At 43.6% G+C, this 23,773-nt stretch overlaps 4 protein-coding genes across 5 annotated transcripts in view; all 4 read right to left on the bottom strand.

Moving 5' to 3' along the window:
* Window positions 1–4,227: 4,227 nt before the first annotated feature.
* On the bottom strand, window positions 4,228–6,374 carry LOC121574641. The gene is made up of 6 exons (XM_041887179.1): window positions 6,294–6,374; window positions 6,072–6,122; window positions 5,846–5,943; window positions 5,305–5,427; window positions 4,987–5,172; window positions 4,228–4,543 (listed from the first exon to the last, which is right to left on the bottom strand). Exons 1-6 carry the CDS (start codon window positions 6,372–6,374, stop codon window positions 4,387–4,389), a joined length of 696 nt encoding a protein of 231 aa, XP_041743113.1. The 3' UTR covers window positions 4,228–4,386.
* Window positions 6,375–6,510: 136 nt separating this feature from the next.
* Window positions 6,511–8,585, bottom strand: LOC121575452 (inositol 1,4,5-triphosphate receptor associated 2-like). Its single transcript, XM_041888581.2, has 6 exons — window positions 8,495–8,585; window positions 8,294–8,366; window positions 8,153–8,183; window positions 7,935–8,075; window positions 6,920–7,051; window positions 6,511–6,724 (listed from the first exon to the last, which is right to left on the bottom strand). The coding sequence occupies exons 3-6, from the start codon at window positions 8,171–8,173 to the stop codon at window positions 6,539–6,541; spliced, it is 480 nt and encodes a 159-aa protein (XP_041744515.1). The 5' UTR covers window positions 8,174–8,183; window positions 8,294–8,366; window positions 8,495–8,585; the 3' UTR covers window positions 6,511–6,538.
* Window positions 8,586–13,557: 4,972 nt separating this feature from the next.
* Window positions 13,558–16,216, bottom strand: LOC121575449 (60S ribosomal protein L10a). The gene is made up of 6 exons (XM_041888577.1): window positions 16,141–16,216; window positions 15,577–15,648; window positions 15,291–15,371; window positions 14,386–14,534; window positions 14,033–14,205; window positions 13,558–13,768 (listed from the first exon to the last, which is right to left on the bottom strand). The coding sequence occupies exons 1-6, from the start codon at window positions 16,143–16,145 to the stop codon at window positions 13,598–13,600; spliced, it is 651 nt and encodes a 216-aa protein (XP_041744511.1). The 5' UTR covers window positions 16,146–16,216; the 3' UTR covers window positions 13,558–13,597.
* Window positions 16,217–19,785: 3,569 nt separating this feature from the next.
* Window positions 19,786–23,773, bottom strand: part of LOC121575434 (peroxisome proliferator-activated receptor delta) — a 47,427-nt gene continuing 43,439 nt past the window's right edge. For both annotated transcript variants that reach the window (XM_041888552.2, XM_041888551.2), the window contains exon 8: window positions 19,786–23,716. In XM_041888552.2, coding sequence (XP_041744486.2) covers window positions 23,469–23,716 — 248 coding nt within the window. In that variant the 3' untranslated portion in view covers window positions 19,786–23,468. The remainder of the gene's footprint in view (window positions 23,717–23,773) is intronic.

The following is a 23,773-nucleotide window of genomic DNA, read 5'->3' as shown; positions in this document are numbered from 1 at the left end:
CTGGCCACACCCATTTGTGCAGCACCAATAGGCACTGAAGCTATTAAAGTCATCCCAACCCACTATTCTTAGGTCAATCTAGCATATGGTTAGGCACAAAAGGTCAATGTAAAGTTAGAAGCCAGTTTAGGATATACAGTGCGGAGAACAAGTATTTGATAACCTGCAAAATCGGCAGTGTTTCCTACTTACAAAGCATGTAGAGGTCTGTAATTTTTTATCATAGGTACACTTCAACTGTGAGAGACGGAATCTAAAACAAAAATCCAGAAAATCACATTGTATGATTTTTAAGTAATTAATTTGCATTTTATTGCATGACATAAGTATTTGATACATCAGAAAAGCAGAACTTAATATTTGGTACAGAAACCTTTGTTTGCAATTACAGAGATCATACGTTTCCTGTAGGTCTTGACCAGGTTTGCACACACTGCAGCAGGGATTTTGGCCCACTCCTCCATACAGACCTTCTCCAGATCCTTCAGGTTTCGGGGCTGTCGCTGGGCAATACGGACTTTCAGCTCCCTCCAAAGATGTTCTATTGGGTTCAGGTCTAGAGATTGGCTAGGCCACTCCAGGACCTTGAGATGATTCTTACGGAGTCACTCCTTAGTTGCCCTGGCTGTGTGTTTCGGGTCGTTGTCATGCTGGAAGACCCAGCCACGATCTTCAATGCTCTTACTGAGGGAAGGAGGTTGTTGGCCAAGATGTCGCGATACATGGCCCCATCCATCCTCCCCTCAATACGGTGCAGTCGTCCTGTCCCCTTTGCAGAAAAGCATCCCCAAAGAATGATGTTTCCACCTCCATGCTTCACGGTTGGGATGGTGTTCTTGGGGTTGTACTCAACCTTCTTCTTCCTCCAAACACGGCGAGTGGAGTTTAGCTCTATTTTTGTCTCATCAGACCACATGACCTTCTCCCATTCCTCCTCTGGATCATCCAGATGGTCATTGGCAAACTTCAGACGGGCCTGGACATGCGCTGGCTTGAGCAGGGGGACCTTGCGTGCGCTGCAGGATTTTAATCCATGACGGCGTAGTGTGTTACTAATGGTTTTCTTTGAGAGTGTGGTCCCAGCTCTCTTCAGGTCATTGACCAGGTCCTGCCGTGTAGTTCTGGGCTGATCCCTCACCTTCCTCATGATCATTGATGCCCCACGAGGTGAGATCTTGCATGGAGCCCCAGACCGAGGGTGATTGACCGTCATCTTGAACTTCTTCCATTTTCTAATAATTGCGCCAACAGTTGTTGCCTTCTCACCAAGCTGCTTGCCTATTGTCCTGTAGCCCATCCCAGCCTTGTGCAGGTTTACAATTTTATCCCTGATGTCCTTACACAGCTCTCTGGTCTTGGCCATTGTGGAGAGGTTGGCGTCTGTTTGATTGAGTGTGTGGACAGGTGTCTTTTATACAGGTAACGAGTTCAAACAGGTGCAGTTAATACAGGTAATGAGTGGAGGGCTTCTTAAAGAAAAACTAACAGGTCTGTGAGAGCTGGAATTCTTACTGGTTGGTAGGTGATCAAATACTTATGTCATGCAATAAAATGCAAATTAATTACTTAAAAATCATACAATGTGATTTTCTGGATTTTTGTTTTAGATTCCGTCTCTCACAGTTGAAGCGTACCTATGATAAAAATTACAGACCTCTACATGCTTTGTAAGTAGGAAAACCTGCAAAATCGGCAGTGTATCAAATACTTGTTCTCCCCACTGTAGTTCAATGGAGATTTTAGCAGCCTCAGAATGTCCCTGCTCTTCCGGAAAGAAGGCGGTGCTAGGTTAGTCTTGGATACCCTCTGACCTAATTTAGCCTCATTGCCGCTGGATGCCTAGATGAATGCACCTGATACAGCGCTGGACCTTTTGTCAGTCAATGGCTGCCAGGGTATTGATAGCCACACTTAGCAGATTAGCGACACAGCCAACCAGCTAATGCAGTGAGTGATGCGCTCACCATGGTGCTATTCACAGGGATTGTATCATTGTTATCATCACCTCTTTACTGTATAAAGACCATGAGCTGCAGTGCCAGAACCAACATGATCTTACGAACTCACTGGAGTGAACTGCAGGTAACATGATCAGGAGACGATGGTTAGCTGTGCAGGGGTTGGGTGAGAGAGCCTGTGTAGCGTTATATGTCACTAATGCTCTATATATGTATATATGTCAGTCGTTGTGGCTGAGAGAGCTGAGGGGCTTTCAGAGGAGAGGGATCATGGGCCAGTAATCATATCTATTAGATATGTGATTCTATATGATCCCCATATAGGCAGCGGTTAACAAGGAGGGTTAAGGGAGGGTGAAGAGGTTTGGTTTGTGTGGTGACATGAATTGTCTGCTCTTAACAGGTCCTATCGGTTCGTTATGGTAAAAGACGGGTATATACAGTGCCTAGTGAAAGTCTACACACCCCTTGCAGTTTTCACATTTTGCTGCCTTATTATTAAATCTAAAATGGGATCAAATTAGATTTGTATTTCTACTTATTTGCACAACCTGCTCCACATTCTCAAAGTGAAAGAAAATGTATAGACGTTTGTATTAATAAAAAAATCAAATAATGAAGATGTCTTAATGTTGTGAAACCCTCTGTATTTAAGTATATACTAATATACATTTATGTATGTATATATATATATATATCGGTTTCCTACTAATTAGGGAGCATAGCCAGGGTCAACCAGGTCTCAGCATGCTTTGTCTGTCCCTGACAGTCATCTGAATATCATGAGCATCTGGACTTAGAGGGGGACACTGAGTATTCCTGTGTCATTGAGATAGAGAACAGAACCCTTAACAATGTGCTTACTGCTTTAATATTCAGCTACTTGACTTGTATAATAAATATTGCTTTCATACATAATTGACAAAAAAGCCTATTTCCTGTATAAGCATAAGAAGATAAAACAGACACTGATTTGGATCATGGAAAACATAATAAGCAAAAGACAAAGAGTTTTCACTCACTCATCCCTGTCGCACCGGCTGGTGCAAATTGCAGAAGCAAAGGCTCTGCACTTGTGTCTGGCCATCTTTTCCACCGTGCCCCAGCTCTGCTGATGTTGCCTTTGGCCCACCCCAAAGATATATAAAGAGTTTGATATGAGCTTGAACATTTGAGTCAGGACAGCATAGGACGTGCCACGTTACTCGGTGTCCACATCACTAAGGACTTAACATGGTCCAAACACACCAACACAGTCGTGAAGAGGGCACAACAACGCCTCTTCCCCCTCAGGAGGCTGAAAAGATTTGGCATGGGCCCTCAGACCCTCAAAAAGTTATACAGCTGCAAAATTGCGAGCATCTTGACTGGCTGCATCACCGCTTGGTATGGCAACTGCTTGGCATCCGACCGCAAGGCGCTACAGAGGGAAATCCGTATGGCCCAGTACATCACTGGACCTCTATACCAGGCAGTGTCAGAAGAAGGCCCTAAATATTGTCAAAGATTCCAGCCACCCAAGTCATCGACTGTTCTCTCTGCTACCGCACGGGAAGCGTTACCGATGTACCAAGTCTGGAACCAACAGGACCCTGAACAGCTTCTCCCCCCAAGCGATAACACTGCTAAATAGTTAAATAGTTAACCAAATAGCTACCCGGACTATCTGTATTGACCCTTTTGTGACTCATCACATACGCTGCTGCTACTGTTTACTTTACTGTCACTTTATTCCTAGTTACATGTACATATTACGTCAATGACCTTGTACACCTGCACATCGACTCGGTACTGGTACCCTTGTATATAGCCAAGTTATCGTATCTATATACTTATTACTTTTATTATTACGTGTTTTACTTTTCTATTATTTCTCTATTTTCTTTCTCTCTGCATTGTTGGGAAGGGCCCGTAAGTAAGCATTTCACTGTTAGTCCACACCTGTTGTTTACAAAGCATGTGACGAATAACATTTGATTTGATTTTGATTTAAACACAGCAGGTACAATCTCAATTTTGTTAATTTAATTTTTCATGCACGGCTCAAAACAAAAACAACATCCACAGATATCATACAACATATTACCTCCATCATATTACAGGTTCAGCGCAAGCAATTTGTTCAACATATTACAGCAGGTAGAGTGGGCCCAGTCCATGGTGGGGGTGCAGAGCTCAATTGATAGAGCATGGCGCTTGTAACGCCAGGGTAGTGGGTTCGATCCCCGGGACCACCCATACGTAAAAATGTATGCACACATGACTGTACGTCGCTTTGGATAAAAGCGTCTGCTAAATGGCATATTATTATTTATTATAACATAGACCTCAGCACTCAGTGGTACAAAAGTAATATCTTTGAACACAGACCGTGGAACCCAGAACTCTGTGGTGTAGAGCTGGGACACAGTGCAGCAGAAGTGAGATGTCAGAAGCTAGGGCTGTGGTGAGGAACCTTCAGGCCCCAGAGTAGGAACCCCAGCATGAGGAAGAAAGAGAGAGCCAGGAGGAGCAGTAGCACCAGCACCCAGCGACAGTAAGACAGCCAGGAAGCTAGGGGATGCTGCTCTGACAGAACCACTGGCCTAGAGGGAAACAAGCAGATTCAAATCATGACCTCAGTAAATGTACATGCTATGGCCAGATTTCTCATCATTATCCCACATCATCATTATCCCATTATCCCACGTCATCATTATCACTATTACATTTTACATTTACATTTTACATTTTAGACATTTAGTAGACGCTCTTATCCAGAGCGACTTACAGTTAGTGAGTGCATACATTTTGGCCCCCCGTGGGAAACTAACCCACAACCCTGGCGTTGCAAGCGCCATGCTCTACCAACTGAGCTACAGGGGACTATTGCCTTCAACATACACACTTTCTAGCATGGCCAGATAATGACAACCATCTGCTATATCAGATTACTAATATGAAGTTGTAAGTCATCTTAGTACATTTTAGTACGATTTAATAGCAACTTAATAACATCTTAATAATGTTAAGTAATCTTAATACTCACGGTTCTGAGGTGCAGACTGATTCGGCCATAGAGAGCTCACTGGGCTCGGCTGTGCCAGCTATTGACCCTGCTCTTGACCCCGTTGCTGACTCCACCCCTGAACCCTCGGCTTCGGCCTCCTCTGAACTGGCCTCACGCTCCAGGATGGCAGACCTCCGCCTGTGATGTAGCGTCATCTGTAGGGAACTGACACACACAGACACAGGCAGCCACACAGCATTAGAGGAAGGGAAAGCCCTGCATCAGCCACACCTGAACCTTGCTCAGGTCCTTATTCAAATCTCAATGAGACAATGGTGAACCAGTTGATGGGGCTACCTGGTGTGAGGGGCTACCTCGCTCTCGTCCTCCAGGCTCTGGGAGCTCTGTGTGGAGCTCTGTCTAATGAGGAGGGTGGCGTGGGGGGATGGGCTTGCCAGGGGGGACATCATCTCAGAGGGCCTTTAAAAGGAGAGAAACAGTTACATTTCCACTTTCATCAGTTAGATCCACATTTACTTTGTGTTTTATAAGACTAAAGTCCTCACAAGGTAACGGAATGTAATACACAAGAAACAATGCTGCCGTTGCAGAGGTCAACATAGTTCTGATGCTATGAACACAAGATGATAATCCACAAGATAATCCACAAGATCAGCAGACACCATGCACACACAATGTGTTCTCTACAGCAGTTCTTATTCATCAGCAGTTAGTCATCATAGGTTTATACTGCAGTCTGTGCACTTGCGTCTAAGCCTGTGTGGTGCACATACTTATGAAAGCCAAGGCTCGCCTTCACTTTGACTAGTGACTAGCATGGCCATCTAGCGACTAGTGACGAACAACCGTGCAAATGACAGGGCAGGTTTTACTGTACCTGCTGGCTTGGTTCACACTGCCTCCTTCTGGCCCCTGGCTGTCAGTGTCAGCACCGACCCTGCAACCCTCCTGGAACTTGGCTTCTAGGTCACTGAGCTAAGAAAGGGAAAATGAGAGGTGGAGATGGAAGAGGAGGGAGAAAAGACAGGACAGAATAAGAGTTATGTATACAATGGTCACAGGGCGACAATGGGAGTAAGTCTTATATTGTTATTGTTTCTAACCTGGGACCCCGTTGGGATTAGTGTTACGCTGACTCTTCGCCGAGTGAGGGTCTAAGAAAGATGGGGAAAGAAGGAGAGAAAAAGAAGTGAAACATTTGAAAAACATTTTTAAAGGCATCTGGCCTGCCCCCACTGATATTTTCATTCATTTAACTGAGATATTTAAGGGCAGAATATGTGAAGACAGGACAGAAAAACACATTGAAGTGAAGTGTCTGTTACCTGTAGGGAGTCTCGTCTGACAAACCGATTCCTGACGTCTCCTTCCTCTGAAAGCCAACAGTCAGAACACAGCCTTTCCATATGTGAACTATCTTGTTACACTGTACAGTTTGATTAAACTGTTCCCTATTATGATAATCATATAAGAATCAATACTTCAAATAATAGATTGATTCAGAAAATAGTGCAGTGTGCTTAAATGTACTTTCACATGTCCACAACAAAGTAACCCCCCAACAAATCAATTATCTGTTGTCTGTGTCATAGTTCCTCCGTGCCACAGAGGGGCAGCACTTGCCTGAGTCGCTGTGAATCCTGCGGTAGAGCTGCTTCCTGGTCTCCAGCAGCTCGGCGCTCTCCACGGCATGTCGACGCTTCAGGTGTTCCACATGAACCTCCATCATTTCCACAGAACAACACACACGCGCTTCCTGACCCAGCAGAGACATCGATGAATCAACCAACCAACCAATAAACCAATCAATCAATCAATTAAACTATTTGTATAACACTTTTATACAAAGTAATTTTTCATTGAGCATTAATCAAAACCTGGACTTATACCCCAAAAGAGCAAGCCTAGGGCGTCAGACAGTGTCGCTGTCGTGATGACATCACTTCCTCACCTGGTGCACGGACCCCAGCATCTCAGCAGCAGCGATAATGTCACTCACGCCGTCCAGCACTGTGTCCAGACTGGCCTCGATACAACTCAACATCTCTGACCGCTCAGCGTCTACACACCTACCTCTCAGAGACTGGGAGAGAGGGAGTGAGAGAGGGGGGAAGGAGAGGAGTGAGGGAGGGAGGAGAGAAGAGAGGAGGGGAAGAGAGGATTAGAGGAGAACGAGAGAGATAAGGTTTAAACAGAAATTTATCAGACCATCAACTACTGTACAAGAGTCAAGCAGCCAGGTCAAACACGTGCACAAATACACAGCCGCAGGAAGTAGGGGTGCTGAGGGTGCTGCAGCACACCCTGAAAAATCGGAATTAAAAATATATATTAATACAATTGATTTTTTGTCCTATATTAGCAGACCGATATAGACGTCTGTAGCGCAGGCAAACCATTTTTTCAGCATCTCAGCTAGTTGTATAATTAAGAACAGTATCTTGCAGGGTTCAATAGTTGGAAATGTAAGTGTTGTTGCCGTGTCCCTTTCTCTGCAATCCTCATTCTAATGGAATCCAGAAAGAACAAAACCTTGTCCTCAAACATTTACATCAAAAGGTGCAAAGTTATGGGAAAAGACCCAAAACATCCACATCAAATTAAATATTTTTCTTGATCAAATAACATGGAAAACAACCATCCTTACAAACCACTTAATGTAAATGTACATTACTGTATTGTACATAGGCTGGTCATCTAGGTTTATACCTGTAGACCTTCCATCACCATGAAGAAAAACAATGCACAATACAGTAATTGAGTACATTGAGACATCAAGTGGTTTGTGATGATGTGATAATGTGGCTGAGTGGTAGAGCATGGTGCTTGCAACGCTAGGGTTGTGGGTTTGATTCACACGGGGGACCAATACGAAAAAGTATGAAAATGTATGCACTCACTACTGTAAGTTGTGAGTTGGCGCAGCACCCCCAAACTACTTCCCGCTGCTATGCATACATACCTACCTGCAGAGTGTCTCTGGCACGCTCCAGTTCCAGGTTGAGGTTCTCCTGGGCCACAGTTCTGTCGTGTTCCTCAGCCTGCAGTCTCTGGGCCAGGGTGTACTGGTCACAACGGAACGCCAGAGCCAGCTGGGTAAACGCACTCTATAGGGGACAGAACAGTGTGTGTGTGATGTGTGGAGTGTGTATGTCTAAGTGCACTAATCACAAAGAATTCTCACCTCTACCTCCTCTTCAGTCATCTCTGTACCACTAAGGGCAGGAGAGAGATGGTATTGAGGAAAGGGAAAGAAAGGGGGAATATAATGGTGAGGTTGTAAATATCGAAAAAGCGTTAAAAGTGTGTCTGAGTATCAACTGACGTGCTGAGGCCCAGTCTTTCCAGTATAGGAAGGTTCTCCCAGGAGACAGCCAGCTGGTCCTCTGGACTGGGCTCTGAGGAGAAGAGAGGACAGGGTGTTCACAGCTTTGCTAGCATACAACAACAGAGAGAGGAAATTGAAGTATTGCCATGTCCTGCTGCTGGTAACAATGCAGCTCAGGCAGCCAATCGGATTCCTTACCTTGGTCAGACTCCGAGCTGTCCCCCAGTATGCCAGCATACTCACAGGGAGTGGCCTCCTTAGCAGGGGGCTGGGAGAGGGACAACACACAAATCAGTCAACAAGCTCTTGGCCAGGCTGTTATTGTAGATGAGAACAAGTTCTCAACAGACTGGTTAAAGCTCCAATGCAGTCTTTGTAATGTTATTTTTAAATCATCACTGCACGTCTAATAAATCACTGTGTGTGTTTACTTAATAAAAATAACTTCAAAATATACAGTACCAGTCAAAAGTTTGGACACACCTACTCATTCAAGGGATTTTCTTTATTTTTTTTACTATTTTCTACATTGTAGAATAATAGTGAAGACATCAGAACTATGAAATAATTTGGAATCATGTAGTAACCAAAAAACTGTTAAAAAATATTTTTGATTTTAGATTCTTCAAAGTAGCCACCCTTTGCCTTGATGACAGCTTTGCACACTCTTGGCATTCTCTCAACCAGCTTCATGAGGTAGTCACCTGGAATGCTTTTTTAACAGTCTTGAAGGAGTTCCCAAATATGCTGAACACTTGTTGGCTGCTTTTCTTTCACTCTGCGGTCCAACTCATCCCAAACCATCTCAATTGGGTTGGGATCGGGTGATTGTGGAGGCCAGGTCATCTGATGCAGCACTCCATCACTCTCCTTCTTGGTCAAATAGCCCTTACACAGCCTGGAGGTGTATTTTGGGTCATTGTCCTCTTGAAAAACAAATGATAGTATCGCTGCAGAATGCTGTGGTAGCCATGCTGGTTAAGTGTGCCTTGAATTCTAAATAAATCACTGACAGTGCCACCAGCAAAGCAGCCCCACACCATCACACCTCCTCCTCCATGCTTCACGGTGGGAACCACACATGCAGAGATCATCCGTTCAACTACTATGCGTCTCACAAAGACATGGCGGTTGGAACCAAAACTTTGGACTCATCAGACCAAAGGACAGATTTCCACCGGTCTAATGTCCATTGCTTGTGTTTCTTGGCCCAAGCAAGTCTCTTCTTCTTATTGGTGTCCTTTAGTAGTGGTTTATTTGCAGCAATTTGACCATGAAGGCCTGATTCACGCAGTCTCCTCTGAACAGTTGATGTTGAGATGTGTCTGTTACTTGAACACTGTGAAGCATTTATTTGGGCTGCAATCTGAGGTGCAGTTAATTGCCGATTTCTGAGGCTGGTAACTCTAATGAACTTATCCTCTGCAGCAGAGGTAACTCTGGGTCTTCCTTTCCTGTGGCTGTCCTCATGAGAGCCAGTTTTATCATAGTGCTTGATGGTTTTTGCGACTGCACTTGAAGAAACTTTCAAAGTTCTTGAACTTTTCCGTATTGACTGACCTTCATGTCTTAAAGTAATGATGGACTGTCGTTTCTCTTTGCTTATTTGAGCTGTTCTTGCCATAATATGGACTTGGTCTTTTACCAAATAGGGCTATCTTCTGTATCCCGCCCCAACCTTGTCACAATACAACTGATTGGCTCAAACGCATTAAGAAGGAAAGAAATTCCACAAATTAACTTTTAACAAGGCACACCTGTTAATTTAAATGCATTCCAGGTGACTACCTGTATAGGCTACCTGAACCTGCATGACACGAGCCTTCCTCGCGCTCTATCCCAGTTTGGATAGAAAGTTGTGCGTAAAACCAGTCTGTTAATGCCAAATAATGCTGTCAGTCCACCCTCAAAACACTAGCTTACTAGGGATTGTTTTATTATGCAGTGTACTATCCAGAGGAGGTTGGTGGCACTTTAATTGGGGAGAACAGGCTTGTGGTAATGGCTAGAGCGTAATGAGTGGAATGGTATCAAATACAGCAAACACATGGTTGCCACGCGTTTGATGCCATTCTATTCGCTCCGTTCCAGCCAATATTATGAGCCGTCCTCCCCTCAGCAGCCTCCACTGGTATTATCTAGGGTTTAATCACTATATTCTGTGGTCTTGACTCTCAGAGTTGCAGGATCATGATGAAAATTATATTTTGGCTTGATAGATAGCTAGCTGGCTGTTTGGATTCCAATAATGCAGCTTTTTGTTTAATCTGTTTGGAAGTATTACACCAAAGACTGCATGCTGTGTCCAGAGGTAGCAGAGGAAGTTCAGGGACTGTTCATGGAACGCTCGTAACCACTGCCAAAATGTGGTCGCTTTTCAGCAGCCGTGGCATCACAGTGGGTGCTGGGTGCTATACTGAACAACATGTAAAGTGTTTGTCCCATTTTTCATGAGTGGAAATAAAATATTCCAGAAATGTTCCATATGCACAAAAAGCTTATTTCTCTCAAATTTTGTGCACAAATTTGCTTACATCCCTGTTAGTGAGCATTTCTCCTTTGCCAAGATAATCCATCCACCTGGACAGGTGTGGCATATCAAGAAGCTGATTAAAAAGCATGATCATTAAACAGGTGCATCTTGTCTCACGTTGAGGGAGTGTGCAATTGGCATGCTGACAGAGCTGTTGCCAGAGAACTGAATGTTCATTTCTCTACCATAAGCTGCCTCCAACGTCTCGTTTTAGAGAATTTGGCAGTACATCCAACCAGCCTCAAAACCGCAGACCACGTGTAACCACGCCAGCCCAGGACCTCCACATCTGGCTTCTTCACCTGCCCTCCCAGGCCCCCCCCATGGCTGCGCCCCTGCCCAGTCATGTGAAATCCATAGATTAGGGCCTAATTCATTTATTTCAATTGACTGACTTCCCTCTATGAAGTGTAACTCAGTAAAATCTTTGAAATTGTTGCGTTTATATTTTTGTTCAGTATACATTCCTAGCAATGGAGGACCAGTACCAGATAAGCGGCTCCAATGGAGTGACTGACCATTTAGAGAAGCAGGTGTGGTGGGCTGTTGAAAAGCTCCGGGCCTGCTTTATCAGACTGTCGTTGTTTCTCCTTGGCGGTCCCATCGATACCCCCTCCACTGAACCTACATTGCCTTTCCAGCCCAAACTGCCTCAACTTCATCCCAAACCGACTGAGACTTTCAATCTCCATCATTTACATTTTTTGTTTGTTGTTTTACTTTTTATGCGCTTCGAGATCCTTTGAAAAGCGCTATAAAAGTTTTTAAATGTAGCATGTGTATGTAGGCTATACCAGAGACGAGGGACTGTTGATATTGCAACACACAATTCAAACCCCGGTTCACCAGTATTAACGAAATCGCAAACAGCTTTTTTTTTGCTCAAGGCAAGCCCTCAATAACTGTTGTCTCCGAAACACAATCTGTTTGCATCTCACAATTTATTGGATGTCCAGTATCCAGACAACCTGTCCCAGAGCTTCCTATAGCCTTCAGTTAATCTCTTTCCGTAAGGTCGGCAATTAAGAAGAATGAGAGGCTCAATTAAATGTTACAGAACTGCTGTATTTGAAGCACAACTCCCTTCTGCAGTTTCCCTGATGTTACTATGGCAATCAAGATGTTTTTACCATCCCTGTAACTGTTGCTTCTGCGGAAAGATCGTTTTCTAAACTAAAACTAATAAAGAACTACATAAGATGCAGTAAGCTCTTGGTGTGATATGCGCTTTTGAACGCCTGAGTAAACACCATTCATTTCCTGGCGCAGTCGTAGCCTTGACCACGGCCTTCACTGATACTTTCAGGTTATTTGTTCTTTTTTTACTTTTTCAGTCACATTCCTAAAGCCCATGAAACAGCATTCTACTACATATGGCAATTTAAAAGGTTTATGAATGACTTTTTGGAGGGTTACTGTCAAAATGACATACAGTGAGAGATACACCCGTCTGACAATGAATCTAGAGCTACAGACTTACAAAGAGCCCTCCTTTGCTTACCCCTGGTTGTGATGTCAGAGCTCCAGTGAAGCTGGAGTCACTCTTTGGTGGTCGGTACCGACTCATTCTGCCCTTCACACGCCCAACTACGAATCAACTTGAATGCCTATAGCCACTTCTATAGAGCTGAAAGGATTGGATAGGTATAAACTATATGGCAATTTCCACCAACAGATTCAGAGGTAATGGTGGGGTTATAACCATACATACATTTAGATCTCTATGGAATGCCAGACAGGACGACAAAAGCCTTGACAGTTCTTACCCTGTGACTCTGCCTCCTGCTGTATTACTCAGAGCAGAGAGGAAGAGGCAGATGTAATCTGATTAAGTGTCATGTCGGCCTCCTGTGCTCTATGGTGGAGAGGTGACAGCCAGGGCACATGGCAGGATCACCAGGGTGGTCAACAAGGGACTGTGCTTACATAATATACATTCTGTAATTGTACACGTTGTTTTGCTCTGACTACACTGTACTAGGGGTCATTTGACCCTTGCTTAACATTGACATTTTAAGACCCCACTAAACCACTCCGAAACTGAACGGCTACTAACAGACAAATTGAAAATGTCAGCCATGCCCACTTCAAACTCAAATGAAATGTCACTTTTAGCAATAACAAATACCATCCTGCATTAGATTTGTCCATTTTACCCAGCACCCAAGTGGTGTACACTGCTAGCCCAATGCAACTTAACCAGATTCTGACTAGTTGGGATAGAGCAAATGTCAGAATTGACTTTTCACATGGAGTTAGAATTAAGAGGTTATGAGCATTACAGTAAATTCTGACTTGACCCAAACATACAACTTTTGACATTAGCTGCATCCCATCTAGAGATCAACACTAACCCCACTAAACCCCTTCATCAGCTTTGTGCCATACACTGGCCACTCCCATCATGTTCTGGTATTATCACAAGGTCCAGTAGAACTGGGGCAGACAATATAACTAAGTCGCTCTGGATAAGAGCGTCTGCTAAATGACTAAAATATAATATGCGTTAACACTAAATCTCATCTGTAGCCCATTTGCCCAGTTTAGAAACAGTTCACAGCATTCTGACATTTAAACATCAATGGATAAAATCTTCAGGCATTGTGCGTTACTTCCATAAACAGGTTAGTGACTTAAGTTTAGGATCATATGTCTTTCGATCCCTTGCAGAGGGGATAACCTACACAAATACATCTGGCACAACATAAGAATAACCACCGAGAGAAGATGCGATTTGTCCTTTTATTGGTAGTAAAAGAGTTTGTCCTCTAGTAGAGGCGCTGGGGCTTTCCCATGGTGCTCTTGACGTAGAGGGCCCGGACATTCTGCCAGTTCTTCTTCAGCAGGGACACCAGGAAGTTAACAGCCAGGTGGATGTTGTACACCAGCTCCTCCTCGGACATCTTCACGTGACCCACAGCCACTGCCAGACACAGCACCTGGAATAGAGGACATTGTCACAATGAGACGGGACAGGTTGCTGCATTAAAAAATATATGTGTTGACAAAATGTTGTGTTTCAGAAATCCGAGCAGCTTTGGATTAACAGACATGTAACAAAGTGCCTAATGAACAAGGCCGCTACCTTAAAACAGAGTTCCCAAAGTTGTCTACACATACAACACAACGACTTCAGAGTCTGGATGCACGAATCATGAAAATACAACTACATACACTATATCTGGCACCAAACTGAGCAATACCTTCTTCATCTGGAACTTGATGGTGGACTTGACCTCATCAACCTTGACGTTGAGGTTCTCATTGTGGGTGAGCAGGGAGGGAAACTTGCCAGCCTTGTTGAGCCCAGGCCCCAGGATACGAGGGATCTGCTTGATCAGAGACTCAGAGGCCAGGAAGGCATCGTACTTCTTTGCTGTTGGGGCAGACGAAGAGATGGCGTCAACAGAACTACCAAGACCAGAACGCGAGACTTGGACCCAGTGCCTCAGGACAGGGACAATCGAAGACAGATTTAAATGTAGAAAAACAAGTGCAAGACCTAGACGGCTCATAAGACGAAAACTATCTGGAAGTGACTCAAAGCGCCACCCACCCAGCTTCTTGACCATTTTCTTGTTCTTGTTGAGCTTCTTGAGGGCCTCGATGTCCATGTGGGGCAGCTCTGCAGCCTTGGCCTCGTCACAATGCTGCTGGTCTCCCAGGATGCACACAGAGAACTTGGGCCTGGGGGTGGTCTTCAGTCTACAGGGATGAATCATAACAGTTCACAAAACTATATGGCGCCCCAGTAACGCTCACACAAACCATGAGGGTCATCACCATCTGGCCATGCTAGAACGGATGATTTCTGACTAGATTAACCCCTAAACCCACCTTTACACCATCCCTTTCCAAACCTAAATACTTACACCGCTAGCTTATGCACTTTCTGATCAGTACAGACAAGTCACTTTCACCCTTTCCAACATGGCCATCCAGTGACTCTCCAACTTGGACCCGATTCAAACCCGGAGGGACGACTCATACCAGAGAAGAGCACTCTGGAGTCTTACCAGGACCACACCAACTGGCTTCTCTTCTGGACTCCACCAGCAACACCATTAACTAAAATGGTCGGCTCAAGGGAGGTGCGAAGACCCCCCCGTCTGCCTCCCCTCATGTTTTAAGACCCAGGGTAAGGGTCCGCCCGCTGGTTCCCTCTCCCAGGGCAAGGGAGGGGTTCAGTCGGACTACCCAAACACTTCTGCACTGCCTGTCCCACACTAGTCCTGCTAGTGGAATTTAGTTTGTGTGCGAGTGTATGAGAGGTCTGCTGCAAAAGTGTGTTTGAGAGATTGTACTTGACTGCATAAGTGTCTTTGAGTGTGCATGAATGGGACTGGGTGTGAGCAAGTAAGTTATGAATGTCCAGATCGAAGGGCCAAACCAGGCCAGTTCACTCAGGACTAGGAGGGGCAGACAGGCAGAAGGATGGGTGATACGGGAAAGGGGCCGAACCTGACGGTGCCAGAGAAACGCTTGTCCTTCTGGGGATCGTAGTTCTTCAAGCTGATCTGGAGTTCTACAGATTCCGTGAACCTTCAAGAAAGGAAGTTGGCACATCACAGGTTCAGGAACAAAGCAAGAGATCATCAACGCGAGATTTAACAAAATGGGTAATGACAAAAAATGCAGTATATCAAATTATTGGAAAGACCAATGTGCAATAACATGTCTTTTTAGCAGTCAGAACAGATCAGCTGCCAAGGGACCGCTATTGACTAGAGAAAGGAAAGGTTCTTACTTGCGTGGCTTGGCCAGAGATCCCGCCTGGACCTCCTTGACCACCTCATAGAGCATATCCCTGGACACCTTGCTGTAATCAAACACAAAATGTTAGTCAGTGTCAATGACAGTGTACAAAATTATACATAGCCCTAAGAATTCATGAATGTGCATCCCTGTACCACATTCAGCTAGCTGACTTAACTGACTTCATGCCATAGCAAGTTCTCGCCAGCAGTCGACATTACAAACGGGTAAAAGCCAGTAAAGAGTGGAAATCACAAAACTATTGCAATTTTAACAATTACCAGTCATGTACGGCACAATTTAGTTAAGTTCGGAATAAAAAGGATTACGATTTAATGTTAGATGGATGTGGATGTATGTAGCTCACATTCTAGCGTTAGCATGCAAGCTAGTAGCACTATAGTAGAGGTGGAGAATTCACAAATTCCTCATAAAATGAAGTTGAAAGTGAACGCAGTCACGCTGCAGAGCTAGAGAAAAGATTTAACGGATCACTGATGATAATATAGCATATCTGACTTCTTGTTATTCTTTATTTGCTATAATTTTCTCTCACCTCATTTTGACTGTATTGCTCACACGCGACAGATTGCTGAAAAGAAGGATGAAGGGCAGTCCGTCGCCGTTTATAGACGTGGTTCGGTGACGTAAATTCTGCGCTGCCGCTCCGGACATATTTGTAGTTTTTCCCCTGTGAATAATCTCTAGCCTATTTTCTGCAATGAATATGTGGATTTGGACATTTATGTCACTGGCATTGGTAATAACAATATTCATCCCTGTAAATAGTATTGGTTCTTGCAGTTTCAAAGACCAAAATGAACAAATCAAAGTCCTCAGGCATGATGTGGCATTGGAGGTACAGTGAGACATAATCATGAATTTATGCTGAACTCTGACCTGCCTTGCCCAAGTGATCTGTCCATTTATAAGACAAAGTAGAGATCAGTGGCTGCTACTCTGGTAATACTGATGCTCTTGCGCTACAGCGACAAGGGGATTGACGAGAGACTTGAGTTAACACATAAGACATAAATCGATCATAAATCATAACACCCCACAATTGTCACAATGCCTGTAAACTAAGTGCTTATTTGCTAACTTTTACAGTCTCACATTCCTATCCCCATTCAAACACAGTGGGGGCTAACAGTCCGAGTTCCAAACAAATGTCAGGTTAGGTTTCCCAGGGAATGGGGAGGGTTTGGCCGGAGCAAGGAGTCTGGGTAACCAGGCAACCATCGGGTGCGCTCCACTCTGCTCTGTATGTAGGCTGGATACCCCGGCCTGAGCCTGTCCTTGAAAAACAATAGTTGGAGGGTCAGTGAGGTCTCTGGGGTGTCATTGTTCAGACACATCTGCTGAACGCATTGATCTGGCATAGCTCACTGGGTTCACATGCAGTTCACACACAAACACACACACACACACACACACACACCTCAACAAAGGAAACACTCTAAGGAAGGAAACCAGGGGCGACAGGCTGCCTCCTGACAGTCGGTATACAGACCTGACCCCTTCTGTTGTAGATTATTGATTTTCTTTATTTCGCTCACACACACACACTAACACTTACACTTGTAAACAGATGGACACATGCACTCTCTCTCCTTTGCACAAATATTATTTACCCCCCCGCCCCCCATCTCTCGCTCTCACACACACATACAGTGCCATGAAAAAGTATTTGCCCCCTTTCTAATTTTCTCTACTTTTGCATATTCATGATACTGAATGTTATCAGATCTTCAACCAAAACCTAATATTAGATAAAGGGAACATAAGTTAACAAATAACACAACAATTACATATTTATTTCATAAACAAAGTTATGCAACACCCAATTCCCCTGTGTGAAAAAGTAATTGCCCCCTTACACTCAATAACTGGTTGTGCCACCTTTAGCTGCAATGACTCCAACCAAATGCTTCCTGTAGTTGTTGATCAGTCTCTCACGTCGCTGTGGAGGAATTTTGGCCCACTCTTCCATGCAGAACTGCTTTAACTCAGTGACGTGTGGGTTTTCAAGCATGAACTGCTCGTTTCAAGTCCTGCCACAACATCTCAATTGGGATTAGGTCTGGACTTTGACTAGGCCATTCCAAAACTTCCAATTTGTTGCTTTTTAGCAATTTTCATGTAGACTTGATTGTGTGTTTTGGATCATTGTCTTGCTGTATGACCCAGCTGCACTTCAGCTTCAGCTCACAGACGGATGGTCTGACATTCTCCTGTAGAATTTTCTGATACAGAGCAGAATTCATGGTTCCTTCTATTAAGGCAAGTCGTCCAGGTCCTGAGGCAGCAAAGCATCCCCAAACCATCACACCACCACCACCATGCTTGACCTTTGGTATGATGTTCTTACTGTGGAATGCAGAGTTTGGTTTTCGCCAGGCATTACCGGAACCATCTCGTCCAAAAAGTTATACTTTTGAATCATCTGTCCATAGAACGTTCTTCCAAGAGTCTTGATGATCATCCAGGTGCTTTTTGGCAAACTTGAGTCAACTTTCTGGACGAGATGGTTCCAGTAATGCCTGGCGAAAACCAAACTCTGCATTCCGCAGGAAGCGTTAGACAGGCCGGGTAACCTACCTGACCTCACCACCCCTCCCAACCTATAATAACTGATTGATTCAACGGTTGGATTCCAACCATTATAAACGACAAATCATTACTTAATAAACGTTTATATCTAGGCCTATAACATTGCACAACATCGAAAGACAACTAAAGAAGAGGATCGGATAGACACAGGAATATAAATTGATAGGTTATTAGTTTAAAAGTATAACTTTTATAGAATAATTTCATGATCCAACCATTGATGAACGGTAAATCATCTATATTATAATACAATAACCATAAGCCTCTCAGCTGAGGGAGGTTCTACACCTAAAATTTTGCACAGATTTTCTTCCTTTTAGGATCAAAAGAAGCACGTCATCCTCTTACATGGCACCTTATATTTAGCTGTGTTTTGTATTTTTTCCCGGCTTTTGTGTTTGGAATGCTACGGTTACTATGGGAGATTCAGCTGGCAAAATGCAAATGATGTAAGCGTCTGTAGAATGACTACATTAACCATAATGCTACACTGGACACTGGCTGAGGAGTAGGGTTGATCCGAGTGTTCTGACCTCACAACGGGTGATCGGATAGGTGGATGCTGAGTTCGAATTAAGCAGCGTGTGATGCTAGTGAAGATATGGTAGCGGATGCAACACAGCCTGTAGTAAATGTTTGCTGCCAGTCAAAAGATACCCTGTGTGTTAAAAAGGTGGATTTTGTGGCGTTCATTGCCACTGTTGTAAACTATATGGCTCAAGGCTCAAAGAAGTCTAATAAACTGGACATTTGTGGCTGTGGCAGAAACGTTTTTGGGATTTAAAGATTTTACATCTGAAGACTTGCAAGGTGTACTGGCGCCGGAAAACGGCCCGCCCTCCCAGGCTTCCCTTGAGCCTGTGTAGGGATCAGATCTGTTTATTTTTTAACAGTAAAGTTGCTTGATTTAGTTTATTTGTTTGAATTTTTTTGGTAGTTTGTTCCGTAGGTTGCGGGATGCACATTAAAGTGCAACCAAATTATTTTTCTGTGCCTGGTCGCACACAGATTAAAAATGAGTAGCTTAACAATTATTTACATGGCCCTAGTTGCATTTGCAAACCAATTATTTTTTACACCCGGTCTCAGGGATGGCTAACTCTAGAAATTCCTTTGGTCTCAGAGTTAGGTAAATCAGCTTTTAGTTCTCTCGCACCTTATTTGTGGAACAATCTTCAAAATGTTCTTACATTTTAGTTTTTTGTGCCTCTGTTTTTTATGACTTTTTCTTTCTGCTTGAATTTTGTATTTATATTTGTATGTCTATTTTCTGTAATTCAGGGCTCTGTAAAAGAGACCTAATGGCTCAGTAGGAGTCCCTGATAAAATAGGGTGATAAAAATAGGGTGACAGTGAGCAAATTCCTGAGCAGTGAGTCAAATAACCATAGACAATACATTTACAATGGCTTATTAATAGGTATAAATAAATTGTATTTCTATGGTTGCAGTCCTCAAAGATTGAATTGCATTGAATCAAATGAATCCGATCCAATGATTTACCACCTGTAGGGTGGTGATAGTGAGATTTAATCCAAATAATTGAAAACAAGTACATCAAATGTAGTCAAGCAAGTAAGAGACACATCAAAAGTATTACTCAATGTTTTATTCAACCATTTGTAGGAAGTTCTGTACAGAAGGTAGAAATCCTATCCATCAGACAGTTAACACCAGGTGTTTACACGGAGGAAATGCAGTTTGCGGTTGTAGACGGTAGAATATTTCAGACCTGTGCTAGTTGTTGTGCTCATACATTTTATGGGGAAATAAATTCAGTCAACCATTGAGATTCCAATATATTTTTTAGCTTCTTGCTCCTGGAAAATATGTTGTGCAGCAGTAATACTTTGCTGACATTTCATTGTAACAAGTTCTATTCAGTAACTGAAAAGTAACAAGGAAATGTAAAAACAAAAACTGAAACACAACAAGGAGAAGGGTTTTTAATTGACAACTTCTTTAGTTAGGTAACAGTGCTGCAAGTTAAGGGAATTCAGAGGGGGCGGCATAGTCATTTGACTGCGAGAAGTCAGAAAAGAGCATGGACAGTAACTTAGAACAGTACAGCACCAAACCATATCGCTAAAAGTTTACTGACACAAAAGTGACAATACATGTTTAATAATAACCACAGGTGGTCTGTGACACCAGGGGCATCAGACAAAAAGCAGAAAAAAATAGAAGAATATTCATACTGAGAGAAAGGAAGACTTGTTAGATGAAGAAAAAGGTGCGCACAGGGGGAAAAACGACCCCCCCCCCCAGGGTACACTGACTCCAAGTGGATACAGAGTACTGTAACCAGATCAGGTGGTTGAACACTTTTCACTTCATCATCATCATCCTCAACTTGGCAACAGAACATGGCCAATGCAGCATTGTGTGAACATTTCTGCTGTAGGTCATCAGCATCAGATCAATGAGTTGTGCTTGAGCAACTTCCTGTGAGCTGAAATAGACAGCTGAAGCGCTTATTCAAGAGATATCTATGTAACAATTTGGCAACCCATCTACTGTATAGGCAAGGAGTCACATATGTCCTCCACTAATACAAACATTTTTGCAGTAATTCTATGTCACAATATAGAAAATAATAAAAATAGAAACATACATTGATTTGCATATCACTTAAATAATTGCTATGTAGGAAATGCAGTATTTCATCAGTTACCATAATTGGTTGACCTAAAGAATGAGGATAAACCAATTTCCTCTCATGGCAAAATAGATTGGTCCCCCTGCATCTAAGAACTCCAACAGCTTCAGAATTCTGATGGTTTGTCCAGAGCAATAGATCAAGTCAATATATTTCTAGCAGTGATGTCTTAACCGTTGGCATGCATTTCAACTCCCTTCAGTTGATCACTGATCTAAAATAAATGGATAGGTAAAGTCTATATGGTGGAAGTTCTACAGAAGTCTTTGCTGTATTGATTTCACTTGATCAGGCCTTTCAGACCAGTGAGGAAGTGAAAGAGGGAAAGGAGGAGCGAAGCAACTAAAGGAGGAGGATCCATTTTTCTCTAAGTATTACAAAATGGTTCATTCCCTGTCTGAAGTTAGACTGTGCGAGTGACCGATAGTTGGCCAAATCCTTCGCACCATACTCTGCGGAAGAATGAGAAGAGAGGGAAAGAAGGAAAGAGAGGGAAGCTCATCATATGAGAAATGTACTGTTAAGGCATCCGCATACATAGGTTCGGTTTGCTCCTAGCAGAACTCGGCTAGGCGAAGCGAATGTTTGTGCTCGCATACTCCCTTAAGTCCTTCTCTTGAAAAAAGAGAAAAAAAGCAGCAATATTACTGTTATTTATTCCTCTTGAGCCACCATAGCAGCATAGCCAGTAACACTTCTTCAAAATAGAAAATTGAAGTTTTTGCCGAGGAGGTCTTAGATGTAGAATTGCACGACTAAGATGTTTGGTGCAGTACTTCAAGTGAAATAATGTGCATGAAAACTAGTAGTGCAGTGCAGACAATAAGCTGCTGCTGTGCTCTCGTTGAATGACAGCAAACACTTCATTTAACAATCCCGTTCATAGTTCCCACCCCTACTGTTGACCTATCACCGATGAAGGGGCGTACGCGTCGGCTACCGAACTTAGACTTGCCTCAAGAAAAAATGTGTGTGGGAACAGCCGGAAAAAACCCTACCGAACAACAAAACAAACAAAACCGTCAATAAAGTTTGTCGTAATACACTACCGGTCAAAAGTGTATATGCGTGAACTGTTTCGACTGGAAAGCATGCGACCGGCTTCAGAGTTTGGCTTATCGACAGTGCGCAGGTTACAGAACACCGCCTGGCTGAAAGAATACATACAAATAATACTTCCAATTATACATAATTAAGTAATCTAACTTAAACATATAAGTAAAATCATGCACGGAGACATCTTACACAGACCCTGTGGTCAGGTTAACCTTCACAGTGTGACAACACAGAATCGCCCCATGGTTTTAGACCCAACAGTTGTACACAAAAGAAAACAAAAGGTATTGAGGTTAGGAGGTTGTAAGAATCTATAAATGTATGTGTCCATTGAGAAGTGAGACTGACTGAGTATGTCCATGTGCTTCCTGGTCTAACAGGAGGAGGGGGGGTATCTACAAATATTAACTGCTCCTACTATCAGACACAGTCTCTGGGGGAGTGACATGGAAGGGGGGTTGTGAGTTATCAATCAAATCCGTTCTATGATTGGCAGATAATTGGGAGGTTTACGAGTGTGAATTTGTACTGAAGGTATCCATATGAGGAAAGGAGAGTTAAGGGGGTTTGGTGTTAGCTTATACCAGTGTAAGGGCCTTAGGAATGGGAAAGGGGACACCCATGGTTGCCGACGACCCTCTTATTTGTACAGGCAAGCAGAACCAGCATTTTTCTGAATATCAGCATCACGACCTCTCAGAGAGTTTGTAGCACAAACAACAATGGCAGAACAGTCTGGTGATAACCCTGAATTGCAGGGTTAAGAATGGGTTGACCGTTGTAAAAAACACTCGCGATTGGGAGAGACTACAAAAATCTGTTGTATAAAAATAGCAACGCAGATCATCGGTCGAAAAATAGATGGGGAAAATGAGGAGTCTTGGTTTTGTTGTGGCGTTGGTTGGGGAGCTGTTTGCTATTCTCCTGGAATACCTCTGCACCGTCACCACGTTGAGAGCAGGACACTACAAGCCTGTCAACTGTCAGTCCTGTCCAACCACAGTTAAAAGCCTGCTATACAACTGCATCGATTATGTCTTGAAACAGCTCAAAATCAGCTTATATTTGGGACACCCAACCATTTCCACACATGTTTAATATGTGGTAGAGTGTGTTACTTTGTATATCTCCCATTAGTCCATTGCTCCATTCCCAATCAGTATATGTTCTAAATATGTCATTCCATCCAGTCCAGAGACAGTCAAGAGACCCTGATGAAGGCAGCTTGCTGCCCAAACTATGGTGATTCTTTATAAATCAATTGCATCGGAACAAGAGTGTGCAGCTATATTCATAGTCATTACTCCCCCCAGTCTGCACATTGCCAATTCAGGTATCCGTTTTCCTCATGCTTTTATTAAAAACGTTAGAATAAAACGCTGACACACTTGACAACTGATCAAGGTCGTGATTGATTGGCTGAGGAGTTGAGTCGGGTGTGTTAGTTCTGGGCTGGAATAAAAACATGCACCCGTGACTCCCACTCACAGGAAAGGAGTGAGTGAACACCACCGCTGTTCTAGGAAGCTAAAACCAGTGCGGTCCAGTTCAGTCCAGTCAGTACATGTCCTTGTAGATCTCCTGCAGCAGCGGGTGAAGTGAGGTCTCTGACTCAGTCTTCTTAATCTTCTGGACCAGTATGGCGTTCTCTGTGACCAACTGGCGCAGGTCGGCCATCTTGTTGAGCAGCTTGGGGAAGAGGTAATGTGAGTCAGCGTGGTTGCCCAGCAGGTGCTGGTCCAGGGCCTGCAGGATGCTGTCCTGAATCTCCTCCACCTGCTTGATGTTCATCAGCCCCGGACGGTCTGGGAGGAGGAGAGAACAGAGGGGGAGGGAGAGGAGCAGTAGAAGGGGTAAGTATA

Source organism: Coregonus clupeaformis, chromosome 10 (assembly GCF_020615455.1).
Source record: "Coregonus clupeaformis isolate EN_2021a chromosome 10, ASM2061545v1, whole genome shotgun sequence".
In the NCBI taxonomy this organism is placed as follows: domain Eukaryota; kingdom Metazoa; phylum Chordata; class Actinopteri; order Salmoniformes; family Salmonidae; genus Coregonus; species Coregonus clupeaformis.
This window is presented reverse-complemented; position numbering and strand designations above follow the sequence as displayed.